The sequence below is a fragment of the Odocoileus virginianus genome, chromosome 34, assembly GCF_023699985.2.
Source record: "Odocoileus virginianus isolate 20LAN1187 ecotype Illinois chromosome 34, Ovbor_1.2, whole genome shotgun sequence".
In the NCBI taxonomy this organism is placed as follows: Eukaryota; Metazoa; Chordata; class Mammalia; order Artiodactyla; family Cervidae; genus Odocoileus; species Odocoileus virginianus.
Genome location: NC_069707.1, coordinates 19,588,328 through 19,607,355, shown reverse-complemented (window position 1 = coordinate 19,607,355; position 19,028 = coordinate 19,588,328). Strand labels below are relative to the sequence as shown.

The following is a 19,028-nucleotide window of genomic DNA, read 5'->3' as shown; positions in this document are numbered from 1 at the left end:
TAAGGACCTACTGCATAGCTCAGGGGACTCTACTCAATACTCTTAATGACACATATGGGAAAAGAATCTTAAAAAAAAAAAGTGAACACATGTATGTTTAACTGATTTACTTTGTGGTACACCTGAAACTAATACTGTAAATCAACTATATTTCAGTAATAGCAATAATAAAAAGGTCTCCTATTCTCTGATAAGGACCTGTGGTTAAGTCTACTCACAAAATACAATCCTGGACAATGAGTGAGCATACAGCAGCAGGGACCCAGAAGGAGAAGGAATTAATGAAAAATATTCTACTACTTCTAGCTTATGAGCCATCTCCATCAGTCTTCCAACTACTTCTGGCCTATATTCTCCACCATACTCATATGTTGAATTGTCCTCTAAGTTTGGTTAGGAAAACAAACAAAAAAAGGCTGTTTACATAAAACAAAGAACAAAAAAACCTAGTAAAGGCTTTTCATTAAATGAATACCCTCTCAGGCAGAAAGTCCAATTACAGATCCTACTTGGATTTTGGGCTTCCTGGTGGCTCAGTGGTAAATGCAGGAGACGTGGGTTTGATCCCTGGGTCAGGAAGAGCTCCCAGAGAAGGAAATGGCAACCCACTCCAGTATTCTTGCCTCGGAAATCCCATGAACAGAGGAGCCTGGTGGGCCACAGTCCATGGGGGTCACAAGAGAGTTGGACACAACTTAGCAACTAAACAAGTTTGCAATTTATTTTATTTGGATTTTAAATTATAGTCTTCTTTCTTAAAGTTCTGAATGAAGCATGGGGAAAAAAAATCAAGAAAATAAAAGTTTTGGCTATACTCTGAAATATCAATCCATGCCATCTAAAAATGCACTATCTCCTTGTGACAGTCTTCACTAAACTTCAGGAATCAATTAATTTTATCCCTCAGTTTGGTGCAGCATATCTTCTTTTTCCTGATACACTGGGCTGAATGGAAAAATGAAGAAAAAGAAACCTGGAATTGAACCAGAGCTCTATCTAGTATCTGTAGTGCTCAGAAACACTATTTAAAAAAAAAAAAGACTGGAATTCTAAGATGTCACTTTTTTTTTTTGCTATAGTGGGCATAATTATTACTATGTTTGAAAAAGCATTCGTGTGTTCCTACCGTGAGGAATGAGTAGATGTACTGAGGCTTTCAGGCAGTATATCTACAGTCCACAGTAGTCGCTTCACCGAGCCAGCCTCACTCTGATTCTGATGCTCTCGCTGCCACATACTGACTCCTATTACACTGCTCTGACTCTGCATGTTCTTAGCCGACTTTACCTTCACAGGGATGTCTTCTTCCTGGCTGGCTTTCTCTGAGGTGAAGACATAGGAGACTTCCTTGTGAGACGTGGTCTGGCGGCAGATAGCACACTTAATGGAGCTCCTGTGAGACCCCACGCTGTACTGTTCGATAATAATTGAAATGCACTCGTTACAGAAACAGTGCCCGCAGGTCAGTACTGCCCACTGAAGAAGAAAACACACAGAATATGTCTCAGCGAGATGCTATCAAAGATGCCTTCCAATCTACAAATCTATTAAAAGGACAGGAAGAGAGCCATCCTTTTATTTCCTAAATATTTCATGATATATAATAAAAAACCTTTAAGTCATAAAAACTAAATTATACTTTTAAACTATTTTTTAGTGAACAATAGTTTTCAGTTCTGCTCACACTAATAGGAGGACTAATAGTCATCAATATTTTGTAAGATGTTGGTGTTCTCATTTCAGTATTTAGGAAAAGTGCAAATTACTCTAAAAGAGTAACAGATTGACTACAATATTAATTCTGAGCTATCATATCCAATACATTCTATACAACTTATTAAACAGATTTAATTTTTATATATTAAAGCATTTATTATACAGAAAATGAGATGCAAATGGTAAAGACAATAAAATTTCTGAGACAAATTAGTTGCATGAATCTCATCAAAACTAAAAGTAAAGAAACTACTTACACTATGATCCTTTTGTAACTTTTGTCAAAATGTTTTTATCACTTATTTATCAGTAACCTCCAGTATTACTGAGATTAATATTCTTTTGCTCAATTTCCAATCGATCCTTTTAAGATTTATTATCAATAAAATATCCTTTAAAATCTTCTCCATAAATCATAGACTAAAAGGTATGTGCTTTCTGATTACTGCTGGTCAGAGTACAGAATTCATATATTTAAACTTTTAAACTCAGTTTCATAGGAAAAAAGTGCCAGAGACACTTTCACCCATTAAAAAAAAAACAAAAACAAACCCTTTTTCAAATTAAAAACAAAAACAATGAATATTCTGCTATTACATATTTATTTATCAAAGTAGGAACTTACAGTATCATAAATCACATTTCATAAAATAAAAATAAGAATCTTTTTGAGGAGAACTAATACAGTACCATTTATTTTAGACATTTGTACACTAATATTCAAACACATATAAATTCCTTTAGGATTGCTATTATTTGTGCTTTAAATTCTGGTACTATTAAATATTAATAATATTAAGTAAGAACTATGTTATCATACATTTGTAATACTGTAAGTAAATCTGTGTATGCTGCATTGTATTTCTGTACAATTTCCAAATATCCATGATAAACTGACAGTCAAGTGACTGAAAACAATGCTTAAAATTATTCATCTTTAATGAAAAAGATGGGGTTATTCTAGAAACATGTTTGACCTATCACTTAAGGGAAAAAACATTGCTCAAACATATTTGACATTAAGCATGTTAGTTAACCTTTGGCCCTACCTTTAAGACAGAGATAACATTTGCCTTGCACACAAGGTTTGAGGGCAGAGTAGGGAAATCTGTATGTAGAAGCCTTTGAAAACTGTAAAGTATTTTATAAATGCATGTAGTATTTATTATAGTTTCACCTGCTTTCCCAGTTGCCGAGCACAGATTGGACAAGGTTCTGGATTAATACCTCCTGATGTTTTGTCCTGAGACTGTCCAAAAAAGAAGAAATAAAACATGTATTAGTTATATTTTAAAAGCTGATACATGTCTTACAATTCATTTATAAAATAAATATTGGCAATTGAAATTAAAATAATCTAATAATTGAGATGACCTAATAATTCATATATTACCTAATACTATCAATCCTGAGATGTACAAATAACATTTATTTAAGGAGTGAACAAAAAAATAGACAGAATTTTTAATACCACTTGTGAAAGTTGTCATATTGCTACATTTATGATTATTTGTGATTATTATAGAAGGCGAAATAAAAAGCAAAATATTGATACAATTTAGTTAAATTCTCAAATTTTATTTTCATGCTAGATTTTTTTTAAATAAAGAAATAGGTATTCTGCATATCCAGTTGGCATGGGATCACAGACAAGGGAAGAGGTGGCATTTATTCATGTAATTCCTTCCTAAAGCTGATTTCTTCTCAGGACCTTTTCTCTAACTTCACTAAGCAGAAATACTATTGATTTGAGAGCTATCTATGCCCAGAAATCATGTCAAAATATAATAGCTTTTCAAAAATCTCCTTAAAAACTGGAACATTTCCAAAACAAAGTCATCAAAATGAACAAGTTTTAAAACTGAGGACAACAACATAAAGGAAAGTAAATTAGACTCATAGATTACTCAACTGTTCTTGATTACCCTTTGACTTTTATAAGCAGGAAAAAAAAAAGTAAATTGTGCATGGATTCAGCAGTTCTAATGGTTAAAACAACTCCATTAACTGTAATGTAAGTATGCAAGCATTTCTAACAGTTGAACTGAATTATCCTTTCCCTTTTTAATTAATGATTTATTTCAGGTAACATGTAACAAACCACTTAAAACCTTGGTGGCTAAAAAACCATTTATTTCTCCTGATTCTACCAGTCACCTGGGTAATTTTGGGATGGGCTGATTCGCCTCGGGCTGGCCCCACACTCATGTCTAGCAGTTGATAAGAGCTGGTCTGGGGAGAGGGCTAAGTTGAGGTATTTGCTCCTCAAGAATGGAACCTGGGCTTCTTCACTTAGTCTGAAAGTCCAAAGAAACAACACAACTGGAGGAATGTCACAGTACATTACTGCTGTTTAGTCCCTAGGTTGTGTTTCTTTTGCAACGCCATGGGCTGTAGCCCGCCAGGCTCCTCTGCCCATGGGGTTTGGAGTGGGTTGCCATTTCCTTCTCTAGGGGATCTTCCTGACCCAGGGAATGAACCTGTCTCGCCAGCACTGGTAGGTGGATCCTGTACCACTGAGCTACCTGAGAAGTCCCCAAAGTGTGTAGACTTTTCAAATCTCTGCTGACACAAGACCAAAAGCAAGTCATCTGGCGAAGCCCAGAGTCAGTGTGGGAGTGGAGTAACTAAGAGCATGCACACAGAAGGCATTACTATATTATCTTATAAACAATCTACCGTTTGTCTTCTCATTTGCTTAACATAAGAATTAGCATTTTTTCCATAAAGGGCCTAGTAGTAAATATTTTAGGCTTTGTGGGCCATATGATCTCTGCCGCAACAACTCAACTCTGCTATTACATAGCACAAAAGCAGCTGCACTCAATACTTAATGAATGACAATAGCTGTGTTTAAATAAATCTTTAAAATTTACAAAAACTGGTGATGGGTTGGATTTGTCCTATGTGTAGTAATTTATGGATTCCTTATTTCCCTTCATTTATAAACTAAATATTTTTCTCTATTTTTAGTCAAATGGGTTTTCCCACATAGATTATATCTTTGGGATTTTAACCTTTTAAAAAATAATTCAACATATAGAGGATATCAACATATTCTATAACTAAAAAATGATCAACTGTCTCTTAATTTTGACTCTCATATTAAGTACAAAAATCTTATATTTTAAAAACTCATGTCCAGAAATATTAAGATTTTCTTCCCCCATGTTACTTTAATATATCTGGCATTTTTGCATGAGATTGACTTATTAATTCATTTAATCCTCAAGAGGGTCCTACAAGAGTATTACTATTCTCATTTTACAGATGGGACAAAGAGAAGAAAATAACTTGAAAAATAGTCCTATAGCTAGAAAATAGTGGCTTCATGATTAAGCTTGCTCTGTCTAGGTCAAAAGTCTACCTTCTGAATGACCATGCTATTTTACCAGTAATGAATGTTTTTCATTTTGTCATTAATGACATTTAATGATATTCACTCAAATGTTATTTTGCACCAGTTTTTCAGGACCAATTGTAGTCCACTCTGTGCTTCATTTTCCCTATCCAAAAATCTACTACTACATGTTTCTCTGATAAGTTACTCTGTTGACTCTCACATTTATGTTTGCCAGAAAGCTGAAAAACCTTCATCCATGTTTGATACAGTACTTTGCTTACTACTCAGAAAATATGCTGTGAATTACATTAAATAATTCATTGCCATGTCCTCTGATTTAGTAGGTTTCCAAGCACACTTCACAATTCCAAATAACAAATTAAAAAAAAAATCTGTGTGTGCATTAACAGAGGCAGGTGTATGTATTATACAGTGCAATCTTCGCCCGGAGGTATGTTGTAATACGATCACTATTCAAGGTTTTAAACTAGTCTGTTTACACTGTGCTATGCTATATACTTGGAGAAGGAAATGGCAACCCACTCCAGTGTTCTTGCCTGGAGAATCCCATGGACAGAGGAGCCTGGCGGGCTACGGTCCACGGGGTCACAAAGAGCTGGACACGACTGAGTGACTTCAGTTTCTATGCTATATACTGCATACCTTTTACATTATTTGTATAGCATATTTTCTATAGACATCATCTTCTTTTCTGATCTTGCACAGGTACTACAGATATAGCCAGTGTTCTGACATAAAACTAACACAAACAAAAGAATGATTAAAAAAATACCTATAAGCATTAATTATGGGACTAAGAGATTAAATAAAAGGAGTCAATAAAGTGGTTTATTGATAGTGTGATATGGGAAAAAGTAACATTTTTTAAAAACAATACCTTTTCCAAGTTAGTTAGGTAAAGAAGCTGCCCAAGCTTTTTCTGCAACTGGGATGTAGCAACAGCTTTATCATTTAGCAGTTTTATACGATTCTGTTCTACCTAAAAAGCAAAATAAAATATCTTTATGCTAAGATGGTAACATTATACTAAACATATCCAATTTTTCTATTTTAATTCTTCCTTAAAACATTTAAGAAACATATTTACATGTGAAAACTCAAATGTGCAAAATGGATACTAGATAATATATTTTAAAAAATACATATGTTTTGCTGTATAGAAGAAAATTCAATGTAGAATTATTTTAGACAAAAAATTCCCTATACACCTGAAGTAGGATAAGTCAACCAAAGACTTTTTGTATGATTTTTCAGTAATAGTACATTCATGGAGTAAGGAAAAATAAAATGATATTCTACTTTGGTCATACAAATAAAGTGATTTTAAGAAATCCAGAGAAGAATCTGCTTTCCTCCTCTCCGTGGTGCTCCCGCAGTAGAATACAGTAAACATAAAAAAAGTATAAAAACAAGAGGGATCTGTTTTGGAAAAGGTTATTAAGAATTTTGTTTTAAAAATGAAGTGAAATTGTATACAATGAACATTTCTATGTTTTTCTATATTACAGTCCCTAAGCTTTACAGAAAAAAAAGATTTAAAAGATTTAAGGAACAAAAACAGATAATAAAGAAAATGATATTTTTAATAGGAAGAAGAAAGGTTGGTGGAATTATTTTTTAAATTCTGAGATACAAAGAGGGATTTAACAGGTCAATATCTATTCATCATTTAGCAAAGGAAAACAGGGCAAGGTATGTTCTTGGCCACTCTTTGGGGAAGATTTTTCTAGTTCTGAAAAAGCTGGGGTAACAGGGCACATGCCTAAAAACTGATCAAGAATATCTTTAGGTTTTTTCACACAGAAAATGCTCAAGAACAGATGAATATGCAATATGAAGAGAAACACAGAAATGTGCAAATGTATCAAATCAGTGATGCTAAGCACATGATAGATATGAAATTGCTCATCTTTGACCTACAGAAACAAAAACACCATAGGGCTCAAACTAAGAGTAGTCAGGAAACAGTTATTGAAAACATCACTGTCCTGATCTCTCTGTGCATCTCAGATCTTTGTGACTATCTATCTGCTGTGCTCTTTCCTGTGGTTCACGTGCCGACTACCTCATGTGGTTCAATGATGTGAAGAACTGGTGGGCTGGGCTTTGGCTCCCGAGGATCACGGACTCTTAGTCGTTCTGTGGCCATTGCAAGTTCATCAACAGCAGACACACGATTCCTCAGAGCCATCCAATATTCATGAAGCAACTGACAGAACAGAAGAGACAGACAGTCGTAAAGCACATAATTAAAATTGGTTAAAATCACTTAGAATCTTCAGTGAGGTCTTAAGACATAAATAGTTTCTTCATTAGGGTCTAAGGTGCAAGCCATCTTGGGCCATTTTTGGAATGAAGTGTGACTGGACAATCTTCACAGGACACTACAGTATATCGCTTCTTCAGAATCTGAGCGACAGCACAGCCCAAGATTCCTTGGTAGGATCAAAGATTTTTAGAGCTCAAGACTAGTCTGGCGGAATCTCTGCTTTATTTTCTAAAAGAAATATTTTTATTATAAAATATTTCACATTCTCAACTTTAATATGTATATAGGACGATGAAAATATTAAAATACACAACTGAGTCCACATCATCCAAATTAGGAAAGAGAATAATGTCAGTTCCTTAGAAAGCCTGTGTTCTTTCTCAACTGCCTTGCTCTCTTGCCTCACACATTCTTCCTTCCACGCCCAACAGTGGGGTAACCACTATTCTGAACTGGACTTATTATTCTGTACTTGTCACTGGAGTTATATTAATCTACACATACTTAATAATCTGGCTATATAAGTTTCTGAAATTTGTAAAAATGGTTACCAATCATTATAAAATTTTTTGATATGTTGTCTCCAATAACACTATGCTTTAAGTTAGATCCTGATGTGTGTAGCAGTAGCTCATTCATTTACATGGGTCTATAAGGGTGTAGTCTGCAATGTCACAGAGAAAAAAATGCACAAAGATCTAGGTGAAATGCATGATAAGCATTCCTCTGACACAGAATATGTGGCTAAAGTGAGCTCAAGGGAAGACTGTAGGGGCAAGTGAACACTGTATATAGTACTGTCTTCTTCCATGACCTGCTATAAATAACGGTGTTAATATGCTTTTGCTTTTAGAAGAGTAATGTGAAGAGAAAAAAATTACCACAACACTTTGGCCTCTACAGAAGTATCATTTCCTAAACTATCAAATGCGTGAACTGATAGACAACTTAGTTTCTATTTCTTGAGAGAAATTTTTATCCTGCTTTAAAAGGAAGAACTTTAGATTAAATAAATAAAATATATCAAATGGAATTATAATGGCATAAATAAAAAAACCTATTTCTTTTATTTCCTCCCCCATCTCACTTGCAAAGTAGGACAAGGGATTAACAAATCTACAATAAAAAGAATTCCAGTAGTCATGTATGGATTTGAGACTTGGACCATAAAGATAAAGAAAGCTGAGTGCTGAACAATCGATGCTTTTGAACTGTGGTGTTGGAGAAGACTCTTGAGAGTCCCTTGGACTGCAAGGAGATCCAACCAGTCAATCTTAAGGAAATCAGTCCTGAATATTCATTGGAAGGGCTGACGCTGAAGCTGAAACTCCAATACTTTGGCCACCTGATGCGAAGAACTGATTCATTAGAAAACACCCTGATGCCGGGAAAGATTGAAGACAGGAGGAGACGGGGACGACAGAGAATGAGACAGTTGGATAGCATCACTAACTCGATGGACATGAGTTTGAGCAAGCTCTGGGAGTTGGTGATGGACAGGGAAGCCTGGCGTAGGGCAGTCCATAGGGTTACAAAGAGTCAGACACAACTGGGTGACTGAACTGAATTGATATAAAGGAAAATTCAAAATTAACAAATTCTGTAATCTCAAGTACAGAATTTGATGAAATTATTAAAGTATGAATATGAAGGGTCCCTTTGTGCATTATTAATTGCAATGGTTTCTAGTCTTGTATGTTGAGAACTATTTACTAAGTTCAGTCTTCAAGGCTGCTGTTTGGTTGTTATTTACATAACAAAAGCAAAACAAAACAAAAAGGAAACAAAGTCATACTCTGATTTCAAAGAATAGCAGTGTAAGGTCAAGCTAAAACAAGAATAACATGCTTTCAAGGCTAAATAGAAGGTTTCATATAAATTTCATTTTAGTTATTATTTTTCATAATTTAATAAATAGAAATTGCTTATTTCTTCAGTATATTTATTATTAATTAGTACAATCATTACATTTCATGGAAAGATAAATTATGACACTTCAACTTGCTAAAGCAGATTTTTAAAAATTGAAGAGAAAAAAAGGAAAATAGCAACTAAAATTAATGTAAAGGTGGAGAATTTTTAACATAGGAAGGAAGATTTAAATCACTGTTACCTTATATTCCTTCTTCCAAGCTTCAAAGAGATCCATTGAATTACTTCCCTCATCAATGAATTCCACATCAAATCTGTGTGATTTTGCAAACGACAGTAGAGCTTTCATAGATCGCTCTGTCTCACTTATTGCCCAGAGACCACGACTGGTGGTAGTTATTCGGTCATCCACCAATCCCTCTTCATCTTCTATCATCTCCTCAAATATTGCAGTCTGGCCTTTGACTCTGAAGGTGTTTGAGAAGAAAACCACAATAACTACTGTCAGTGGGTAACAAGTACCATAAAAATGGTACTGGCAGAATCAACAGGAAAGCAAGGTCAGAAACAAATATTTCATCAACAACTTTCAATGTCATATCTATAAGATCATGCTAGCAAACCTTTGGAAAACCACAGCAGCCTTGAGGCATCATTCATTTGACCAGAGAGCTTTTAAGAGCAATCTGGCATAGTAAAAAATGGTTATAAATTCCAGGCTAAAATCTTAGTCTGAGAATTAAAATACAAAACACAAAGTACCACCACTATCAACCATACAAAAACAAACGAAAAACACCACAGGTTGACCGGAAAGTGCACTGGTTTCTTTTTTTCTTATTTTTGAGGCAATCAGAACTTAGCCTTTTCTCAATTTCCATGTTTGTAAAAATCAGGATAATTTTGCTAATGTCATGGTTATACATGTCTTCAGTTTACAAATGAAGATCCTCAGGCTGAGAGAAGTCCCCTATGCACATTAGTGAGCAGGGATCTGAGTTCAAATCTGTTGGACTGGACAGTCTGTGTCCTCTCTTCAAGAACACATACTGCTATTAACATAAGACATGAACATTTAGAGGGTAAACTTCAGCAAAGAGGAAACTGAGCATGATACGTGGTCAAAAGCTAATTATAAATTGATTGAAAAAGAGAGGAAAAAAATTACTTTGAAGAAAATATAACCCTATACATTAAAGTACCAAGTCTTAGGGCATCCCTAGTGGTGCAGTGGCTAAGATTAAGCTCCCAATGCAGAGGGCCCAGGTTCCATTCCTGATCAGGGAACTAGGTCCACATGCCACAGTGAAAAAGATCCTGTCTGTTACAACTAAGACCCAGTGCAGCCAAGTAAGTAAATAAATAAAAATACATATTAAAAAAAAAATACCAAGTCTTGTAAAATGTTTCATTTTAATCTATCAGAGAACTTACGTGTGAGAAAATAGTTTCGACTCATACTCTGTAAACAATTCATCAGCCTTACAAAAGACACAGCTGGAAAAGAAGAAATTATGAGAGAAAGAGTCACAGACATATCTGGCAATCCGGTAATCTCTAAAAGAGGCTGAGTATTTTATACTTCACATTTTCATTACAACAAATATGCCATTTTAGAAGAAAAGAAAAAACATAGTCCTTTGGTATGTGGTCTTAGAGAGGTTTTTATTTTTTAAGCTAGATTAACAACACATCTCTATTTCTATCTGAATTCAAATGAAAACAAGTTATATGCGAGCCGCTGTTTCTTCTCTCAGAAGAAATCTAGCTCAAAGGAATGATGCCATCCGCCAGGTGATTTCTGCTATTACCCACCAGTTGAGAGGAAGTCTGACTGGTCGGAGATGGCAGATTGTTGCAGACTCAATAACATGCCGAGATGGAGGTCCCTCCAGGTTTTTTACAGCCTCTCTCACTTGCTTCTGGAACTTACTGAGCTCTTCCATATGTGTTGTCAGTAAGAATTGAAGTCCTCGGCAGTCATGGAACCTGATTCCCATCACCAGCACCACACACAACAAAGAAAAGAATAGTAGGTTATGTCTTGAAAATTCAAAAAGTGGTTGGCAGTGTGTTAGAGAAAGTGCAACGTTTTACCAAGTCACACCTGGGCGAGTTTATCTTAGGCTGTACGCAACTGATATCTGCTAGTAAACAAAGAGTAACAACACTGGGTAGTCCACTATAAAACATAACAAAACGTCTGATAGTTGCTGGCCTCTGAACCAAAAAACAGTAAGCAAAACCTATGTCTCTGCCTCTGATGTCTCTGAAAGATCAGAATTGTCACATTTTTTTCTTTTTAACTCTGACTGATGCCCCCTGGCATCGATGCTCTTCGTGGAGAGGTGGTGACTGCAGGATGAAAAGATAAGACAGAAAAGTGAGAAGAAAGAATAAAAGTGGCCAACAGTTATTTTCCATATTACCAGGAACTTGTACATATACACATGTATTTTTATTAAACATTTACTAAATGCAAGCCACTTTGCTGAGCACTTCTCCTGTTAACCTCAATAGACATCACAGTCCCCGCAATGTAGAGAAAACTTAATGAATTAAAGCAATTTAAAGTTAGAAAGCTATGTGGCAAAACTAAGAGTTAAATTTAAAAGCTCTTAAGCAATCTGATGAACTACAAATGAAACAGGTTAAGACAAAAAATGTATGGATGTGTGTGTATGCATTTCTGAAAGGAAAAACAAAGAAACAAAGCCTAGAATAATAAGAAATTAGAAAGTAAAAAAATATAAATGGGAATTGTTTGCTTTTTAGGTTAACACTATACCTGACCTGCCTCTTTTTTTTTCATTTATTTTTATTAGTTGGAGGCTAATTACTTTCCAATATTGTAGTAGTTTTTGCCATACACTGACATGAATCAGCCATGGATTTACATGTGTTCCCCATCCCGAGATCTGCCTCTTGAGAAACCTGTATGCAGGTCAGGAAGCAACAGTTAGAACTGGACATGGAACAACAGACTGGTTCCAAATAGGAAAAAGAGTACGTCAAGGCTGTATATTGTCACTCTGCTTATTTAACTTATATGCAGAGAACATCATGAGAAACGCTGGGCTGGAAGAGCACAAGCTGGAATCAAGATTGCTGGGAGAAATATCAATAACCTCAGATATGCAGATGACACCACTCTTATGGCAAAAAGTGAAGGAAAACTAAAAAGCCTCTTGATGAAAGTGAAAGAGGAAAGTGAAAAAGTTGGCTTAAAGCTCAACATTCAGAAAACTAAGATCATGGCATCTGGTCCCATGACATCATGGCAAATAGATGGGGAAACAATGGAAATAGTGGCTGACTTTATATTTTTGGCCTCCAAAATCACTGCAGATGGTCACTGCAGCCATGAAATTTAAAGATGCTTACTCCTTGGAAGAAAAGTTATGACCAACCTAGATAGCATATTAAAAAGCAGAGACATTATTGTCAACAAAGGTCCATCTGATCAATGCTATGGTATTTCCAGTAGTCATGTATGGATGTGAGAGTTGGACTATAAAGAAAGCTGAGTGCCGAAGAAGTGATGTTTTTGAACTGTGGTATTGGAGAAGACTCTTGAGAGTCCCTTGGACTGCAAGGAGATCCAAACAGTCCATTCTAAAGGAGATCAGTCCTGGGTGTTCATTGGAAGAACTGATGTTGAAGCTGAAACTCCAATACTTTGGCCACCTGATGTGAAGAGCTGACTCATTTGAAAAGACCCTGATGCTGGGAAAGATTAAGGGCAGGAGGAGAAGTGGACGACAGAGGATGAGATGGTTGGATGGCATCACCGACTCAATGGACATGGGTTTGGGTGGACTCGGAGTTGGTGATGGACAGGGAGGCCTGGCGTGCTGCGGTTCATGGGGTCGCAAAGAGTCGGACACGACTGAGCGAATGAACTGACTGATACCCTTCTTCCTAAAATCCATATACCATTCTCCAAATTGTTCATAAGAGACTACGCTCCTTCCTAAAAGTCTTTCCCAATATTTCACATTCGTCTGTTTCTTTTTGTTCATGGAGTTTATTAACAACATAATTCATTTTTGTACTTTGTTGCTGTTAGCTACTAAGTCATGTATGACTCTTCTGTGACCCCATGGACAGTAGCCCGCCAGGCCCCTCTGTCCCTGGGATTCTCCAGGCAAGAATACTGGAGTGAGCTGCCATGCTCTCCTCCAGGGGATCTTCCCCACCCAGGGATCAAGCCCAGGTCTCCTGCACGGCAGGCGGATTCTGTACCGTCTGAGCCACCTGCAAAGTCCCAGTGCTTGGTTTACACATGCTCATATTTCTCAAATTACTTATAACTCTTGTCTTCTTGTTAAACTAACTTTTAGAAGGTAAGAATTAGGTTATATCCCCTTTTAAAAAACATGTATAATAGACAGAATAACTGCTCAGTATTTCTAAAAAAAATTACACAGAGATACTTAAAATTAGGTTAGTTATCAATACTATTCACAAAAAGAAAACAAAGTTTTTTTATTTGTAACTTATTAAAAATTTAAATTGCTCTTCAAAAACTAACTTTTGAACCAACAGGAAGAAGTGGCTTTGGAAAAATTCTCTTTACTGACTCAGATCTGAGCACGTAAGTAAGGACTGAAAAATATCCTTACAGATTAGCATTTACAAGTCTTAGTGATGCTCTATCTTGCAGGTCTTAAATGAAGAGAAAAGATAATAATAGATGGTAACTCTTAAACACCATACTAATGGTAGGTAGTATTGTAAGTAAGCCCTTTTTTCTAATCTTAACAACAATGCTTTGTGGGTTTATAGATGAAGAAACCAAGGCAGAGAGAGCTTATATAACTCTCCCAAGAACACAGAGATAATAACGGGTGGAGTTGAGGTATGAACATAGGCAGTCTGACTCAAGAACCTACTTGCACTCTTAATCACCAAGCTCAACAGCCTTCCTTGAGGATTACTAACAAGCAAACAGGAGTACTTTGGTTTCTGAGATAAAAATTTCGTTAAAAAAGAGAGCAGCTGTGTTATGATGTCTGAATATATATAATCTAAAACAATATTAACTTTAAAAATGCATTTTCTTACTTTTTATTTATGTCTAGTGCTTTTAAAATTCATGTTTGTCTGATGAATTATACATTGAATGTTTCCTATTGGTCCTTTTATAGCCATGAGACCTCAAAATATTTAATAGAGGATATATTCTAATATGGAGATTTACAACTTCTAAAAGTAGTTTCTGCGTGATTTAAGAAAAACAAATTCGAGACATATAAAAATGTCTTTTCTTTATCAGCTGATTCCACAATGCTGGCAGAACACATTAGGACACAGCTTTAGCACGAGATAAAACATTGTGACATAAAGAACAACTTACAGGGACAGTGATTCTTGGGCTTAACAGGAAAAAAGGAGTGCACTCAAAAGCAGTTAATATTTGCCAAGAGAACATGCTGGTCATAGCCAACACCTTCTTCCAACAACACAAGAGAAGACTCCACACTTGGACATGACCAGATGGTCAACAGCAAAATCAGACTGATTATATTCTTTGTAGCCAAACATGGAGAAGCTCTATACAGTCAGCAAAAACAAGACGGGGAGTGGACTGTGGCTCAGATCATAAACTCCTTATTGTCAAATTCAGGCTTAAATTCAAGAAAGTAGGGAAAACACTAGATCATTCAGGTATAACCCAAATCAAATTCCTTACGATTATACAGTGGAAGTGAGAAATAGATTTAAGGGATTAGATCTGATAGACTGCCTGATGAACTATGCATAGAGATTCATGACACTGTACAGGAGACAGGAATCAAGACCATCCCCAAGAAAAAGAAATGCAGAAAACAAAATGGCTGTCTGAGGAGGCCTTACAAGTAGCTGTGAAAAGAACAGAAGCCAAAAGCAAAGGAAAAAAGGAAAGATATATCCATTCGAATGCATTGTTCCAAAGAATAGCAAGGAGAGGTAAGAAAGCCTTCCTCAGTGACCAATGGAAAGAAATAGAGGAAAAGAATAGAATGGGAAAGACTAGAGATCTCTTCAAGAAAATCAGAGATACCAAGGGAACATTTCATGCAAAGATGGGCTCAATAAAGGACAGAAATGGTATGGACCTAACAGAAGCAAAAGACTTTAAGAAAAGGTGGCAAGAATACACAGAACTGTAAAAAAAAGATCTTCACAACCCAGATAATCACGATGGTGTGATCACTCACCTCGAGCCATACATCCTGGAATGTGAAGTCAAGTGGGCCTTAGGAAGCATCACTATGAACAAAGCTAGTGGAGGTGATGGAATTCCAGTTGACCTATTTCAAATTCTGAAAGATGATGCTGTGAAAGTGCTGCACATAATATGCCAGCAAATTTGGAAAACTCAGTAGTGGACACAGGACTGGAAAAGGTCAGCTTTCATTCCAATCCCAAAGAAAGGCAATGCCAAAGAATGTTCAAACTACCTCACAATTGCACTCATCTCACATGCTAGGAAAGTAATGCTCAAAATTCTCCAAGCCAGGCTTCAACAGTATGTGAACTGTGAACTTCCAAATGTTCAAGCTGGATTTAGAAAAGGCAGAGGAACCAGAGATCAAACTGCCAACATCTGTAGCATCATCGAAAAAGCAAGAGAGTTCCAGAAGGACATCTATTTCTGCTTTATTGACTATGCCAAAGCCTTTGACTATGTGGATCACAACAAACTGGAGAATTCTTTAAGAGATGGAAATACCAGACCACCTGACCTGCCTCTTGAGAAATCTGTATGCAGGTCAGGAAACAACAGTTAGAACTGGACATGGAACAACAGACTGGTTCCAAATAGGAGAAGGAGTATGTCAAGGCTGTATATTGTCACCCTGCTTACTTAACTTATGTGCACAGAACATCATGAGAAATGCTGGACTGGATGAAGCACAGGTTAGAATCAAGGTTGCCGGGAGAAATAATAACGTCAGATATGCAGATGACACCACCCTTATGGCAGAAAGGGAAGAAGAACTAAAGAGCCTCTTGATGAAAGAGGAGAGTGAAAAAGTTGGCTTAAAGCTCAACATTCAGAAAACTAAGACCATGGCATCTGGTCCCCTCACTTCATGGCAAACAGATAGGGAAACAGTGGAAACAGTGGCTGACTTTATTTTGGGGGGCTCCAAAATCATTGCAGATGGTGACTGCATCCACAAAATTAAAAGATGCTTGCTCCTTGGAAGAAAAGCTATGACCAACCTAGATAGCATATTGAAAAGCAGAGACATTACTTTGCCAACAAAGGTCCATCTAGTCAAGGCTATAGTTTTTCCAGTAGTCATGTATGGATATGAGAGTTGGACTATAAAGAAAGTTGAGCATCAAAGAATTGATGCTTTTGAACTAGGGTGTTGGAGAAGTCTCTTGAGAGTCCCTTGGGCTCCAAGGAGATCCAACCAGTCCATCCTAAAGGAGATCAATCCTGGGTGTTCATTGGAAGGACTGATGCTGAAGCTGAAACTCCAATACTTTGGCCACCTGATACAAAGAGCTGACTCATTTGAAAAGCCCCTGACACTGGGAAAGATTGAAGATGGGAGGAGAAGGGGATGACATAGGATGAGATGGTTGGATGGCACCACCCACTCAATGGTCTTGAGTTCGGGTAAGCTCCGGGAGTTGGTGTTAGACAGGGAGGCCAGGTGTGCTGCAGTCCATGGGGTTACAGAGTCGGACACGACTGAGCGAATGAACTGAACTGAATACTGCATATACTTTAGAAATGAGAAGTCTATCAGGTTCTGTATGATGAAAAAAATGATTATACTAAGGTACATCCAAGTTAATAATAACACATGGAAAATGGAGCATATCTTTTTAGGGTGTTAGCAGACATTTGGCAACGTTTTTAGAGGAGCAAATGAAAATGTTTTAAATATTTAAAAGACATTCTTACACTGAATTTTTCACTGAAAACCAGCTTTAATGCCAAGGCTGACCTCCTACTGGGGTGTGATTTGAGAGGCTGAGGTCCTACCACCCAGAATCCAGTTCTGCCACAACACCTAAGTTCCCCACACTAGGCAAACATCCCTTTGGGTTAAACCACTGGAGGTACTTTTGACAGAGTTTATCTGTTCTTTGGAAAGAATTATTCACCATTCATACATTAAGAGCAATAATCCAATATCTCTATCTTAAAGAATGGTGAGCATTGATGAGAAGAAAGACGGGAAGACAACGACTCTACAATATAAAACTGCTCACTGTGGCACTATGAACTTAGCTCTTAGGGAATGAATGACATAGGGAAATGGGAATGGTTACCCCAAGGGCAAAAATCTCCAGAACAGAGCCTATTTCAAAACTCTGCTTCAACTTGGTTTTAAGCAACTTTATCCAACCAAGATACAAAAGAATACTTCAAGTGGATTAAAAAAATTGAAAAAAAAAATGCACTAAAAAACAAAACATTTAAAAATGACTAATATACAGGAAAAAAGTCTTATCTTTTAGATTTATACCTCATATTTTGATTTGAAATATACACTTAACAAAATATAAAATTCAGATGTTCATAACCACAGTGTGTTATGATCTTTAACTGTAACTCTTAATACCAAATGATCTGAATATTTGGGATGACTACTAGTATAACTGTCCTGTTTTGTGCTACTTTCTTACTTCTCTGACATAGAGAGCTTGCCAGTTTGTTGCTTGTAGTTGCTGGTTATTTCATTTCGCACTCTTTGAGCAAGTTCCTCTTCAATACCAAATTCTATTGCTCTGTGTATCACATTCAGCCACCAAGGAGAATTAGAATGAATCTGTAAACAAGATAACAAATGTCTTTTCAGTACTCACTATATTCTATCACTGGAAAGGGTTCTGCGAAAAGTTAAAAGGAACAATAAATGCCACTCTCAGGAAAATCACAACAGTAGTAGGGAGACAAATAGACATGTTGGCTATACAATGAATAATGAATATATAATTAAATAGAACACCTATTTCATGATTACTCTAAATGAATGAGAATTTATTATACATACATGTATAACAAAGCTGTGCTAAAAAAAAAATTAAAATTCAGTATTTACTCTATATATCTGAAAAGGTAACAGGTTTCTTGCTCAGCATAATAAAGACTTCATGTTTATCCTCAACTAACAGAATGAGATTCTATTCAATGAATAATCTATGGTAATTAATGAAATTATATGCCTGAATACTAAATAATTAATGAATTAGGAAGAATAACATGTGGTGTAACTGATTAAAATCAAAGACAAAAAGTGTATTTTGTGTAGCCTCCCCTTTAAACTATGCTATTGACTTCATCAAAAAGAAATTTTAGAAATGACAAATGGCACATATTTCATAAGAAAAATACTTATAGTTCTAATATTCCAAACTTTGAAAGATCTTGGAAGTATGCACATCTAAGAGCAAAAGTAGGTTGTAGAAGTCTACTTTCTTCAAAAGACAACTTGTTATATACTAAGGATAGAGGAAACCACATTATACCTTAAAAGAAACCCAAGAGAATAACCTCAAAATAGGTGATTTATCTCTGTATCTGTTCATTCAATCAATAAACACCGCTAACAGCAAATAAACTTTTATTGTGGCCCAAGTACTATATGGGCTTCCGTTGTGGCTCAGCTGGTAAAGAATATGTCTGTAATGTGGGAGACCTGGGTTTGATCCCTGGGTTGGCAAGATCCCTTGGAGAAGGGAAAGGCTACCTACTCCAGTATTCTGGCCTGGAGAATTCCAAGGACTGTATAGTCCATGGGGTCGCAAAGAGTCGGACACGACTGAGCGACTTTCACTTCACTATACTAGGTG

General features: G+C 36.2%; 1 protein-coding gene across 4 annotated transcripts in view; it reads right to left on the bottom strand.

Moving 5' to 3' along the window:
• Window positions 1–19,028, bottom strand: part of SHPRH (SNF2 histone linker PHD RING helicase) — a 94,738-nt gene that overhangs the window by 30,347 nt on the left and 45,363 nt on the right. For all 4 annotated transcript variants that reach the window (XR_011485623.1, XM_070461458.1, XM_070461459.1 and 1 more), the window contains 8 exons: window positions 17,862–18,004; window positions 11,037–11,210; window positions 10,656–10,718; window positions 9,463–9,688; window positions 7,146–7,289; window positions 5,958–6,059; window positions 2,894–2,965; window positions 1,288–1,476 (listed from right to left, as the gene is read on the bottom strand). Coding sequence is in view for 3 of the 4 variants with exons in the window: in XM_070461458.1 (XP_070317559.1) it covers window positions 1,288–1,476; window positions 2,894–2,965; window positions 5,958–6,059; window positions 7,146–7,289; window positions 9,463–9,688; window positions 10,656–10,718; window positions 11,037–11,210; window positions 17,862–18,004 (1,113 nt within the window). In the remaining variant the exon portion in view is untranslated. The remainder of the gene's footprint in view (window positions 1–1,287; window positions 1,477–2,893; window positions 2,966–5,957; window positions 6,060–7,145; window positions 7,290–9,462; window positions 9,689–10,655; window positions 10,719–11,036; window positions 11,211–17,861; window positions 18,005–19,028) is intronic.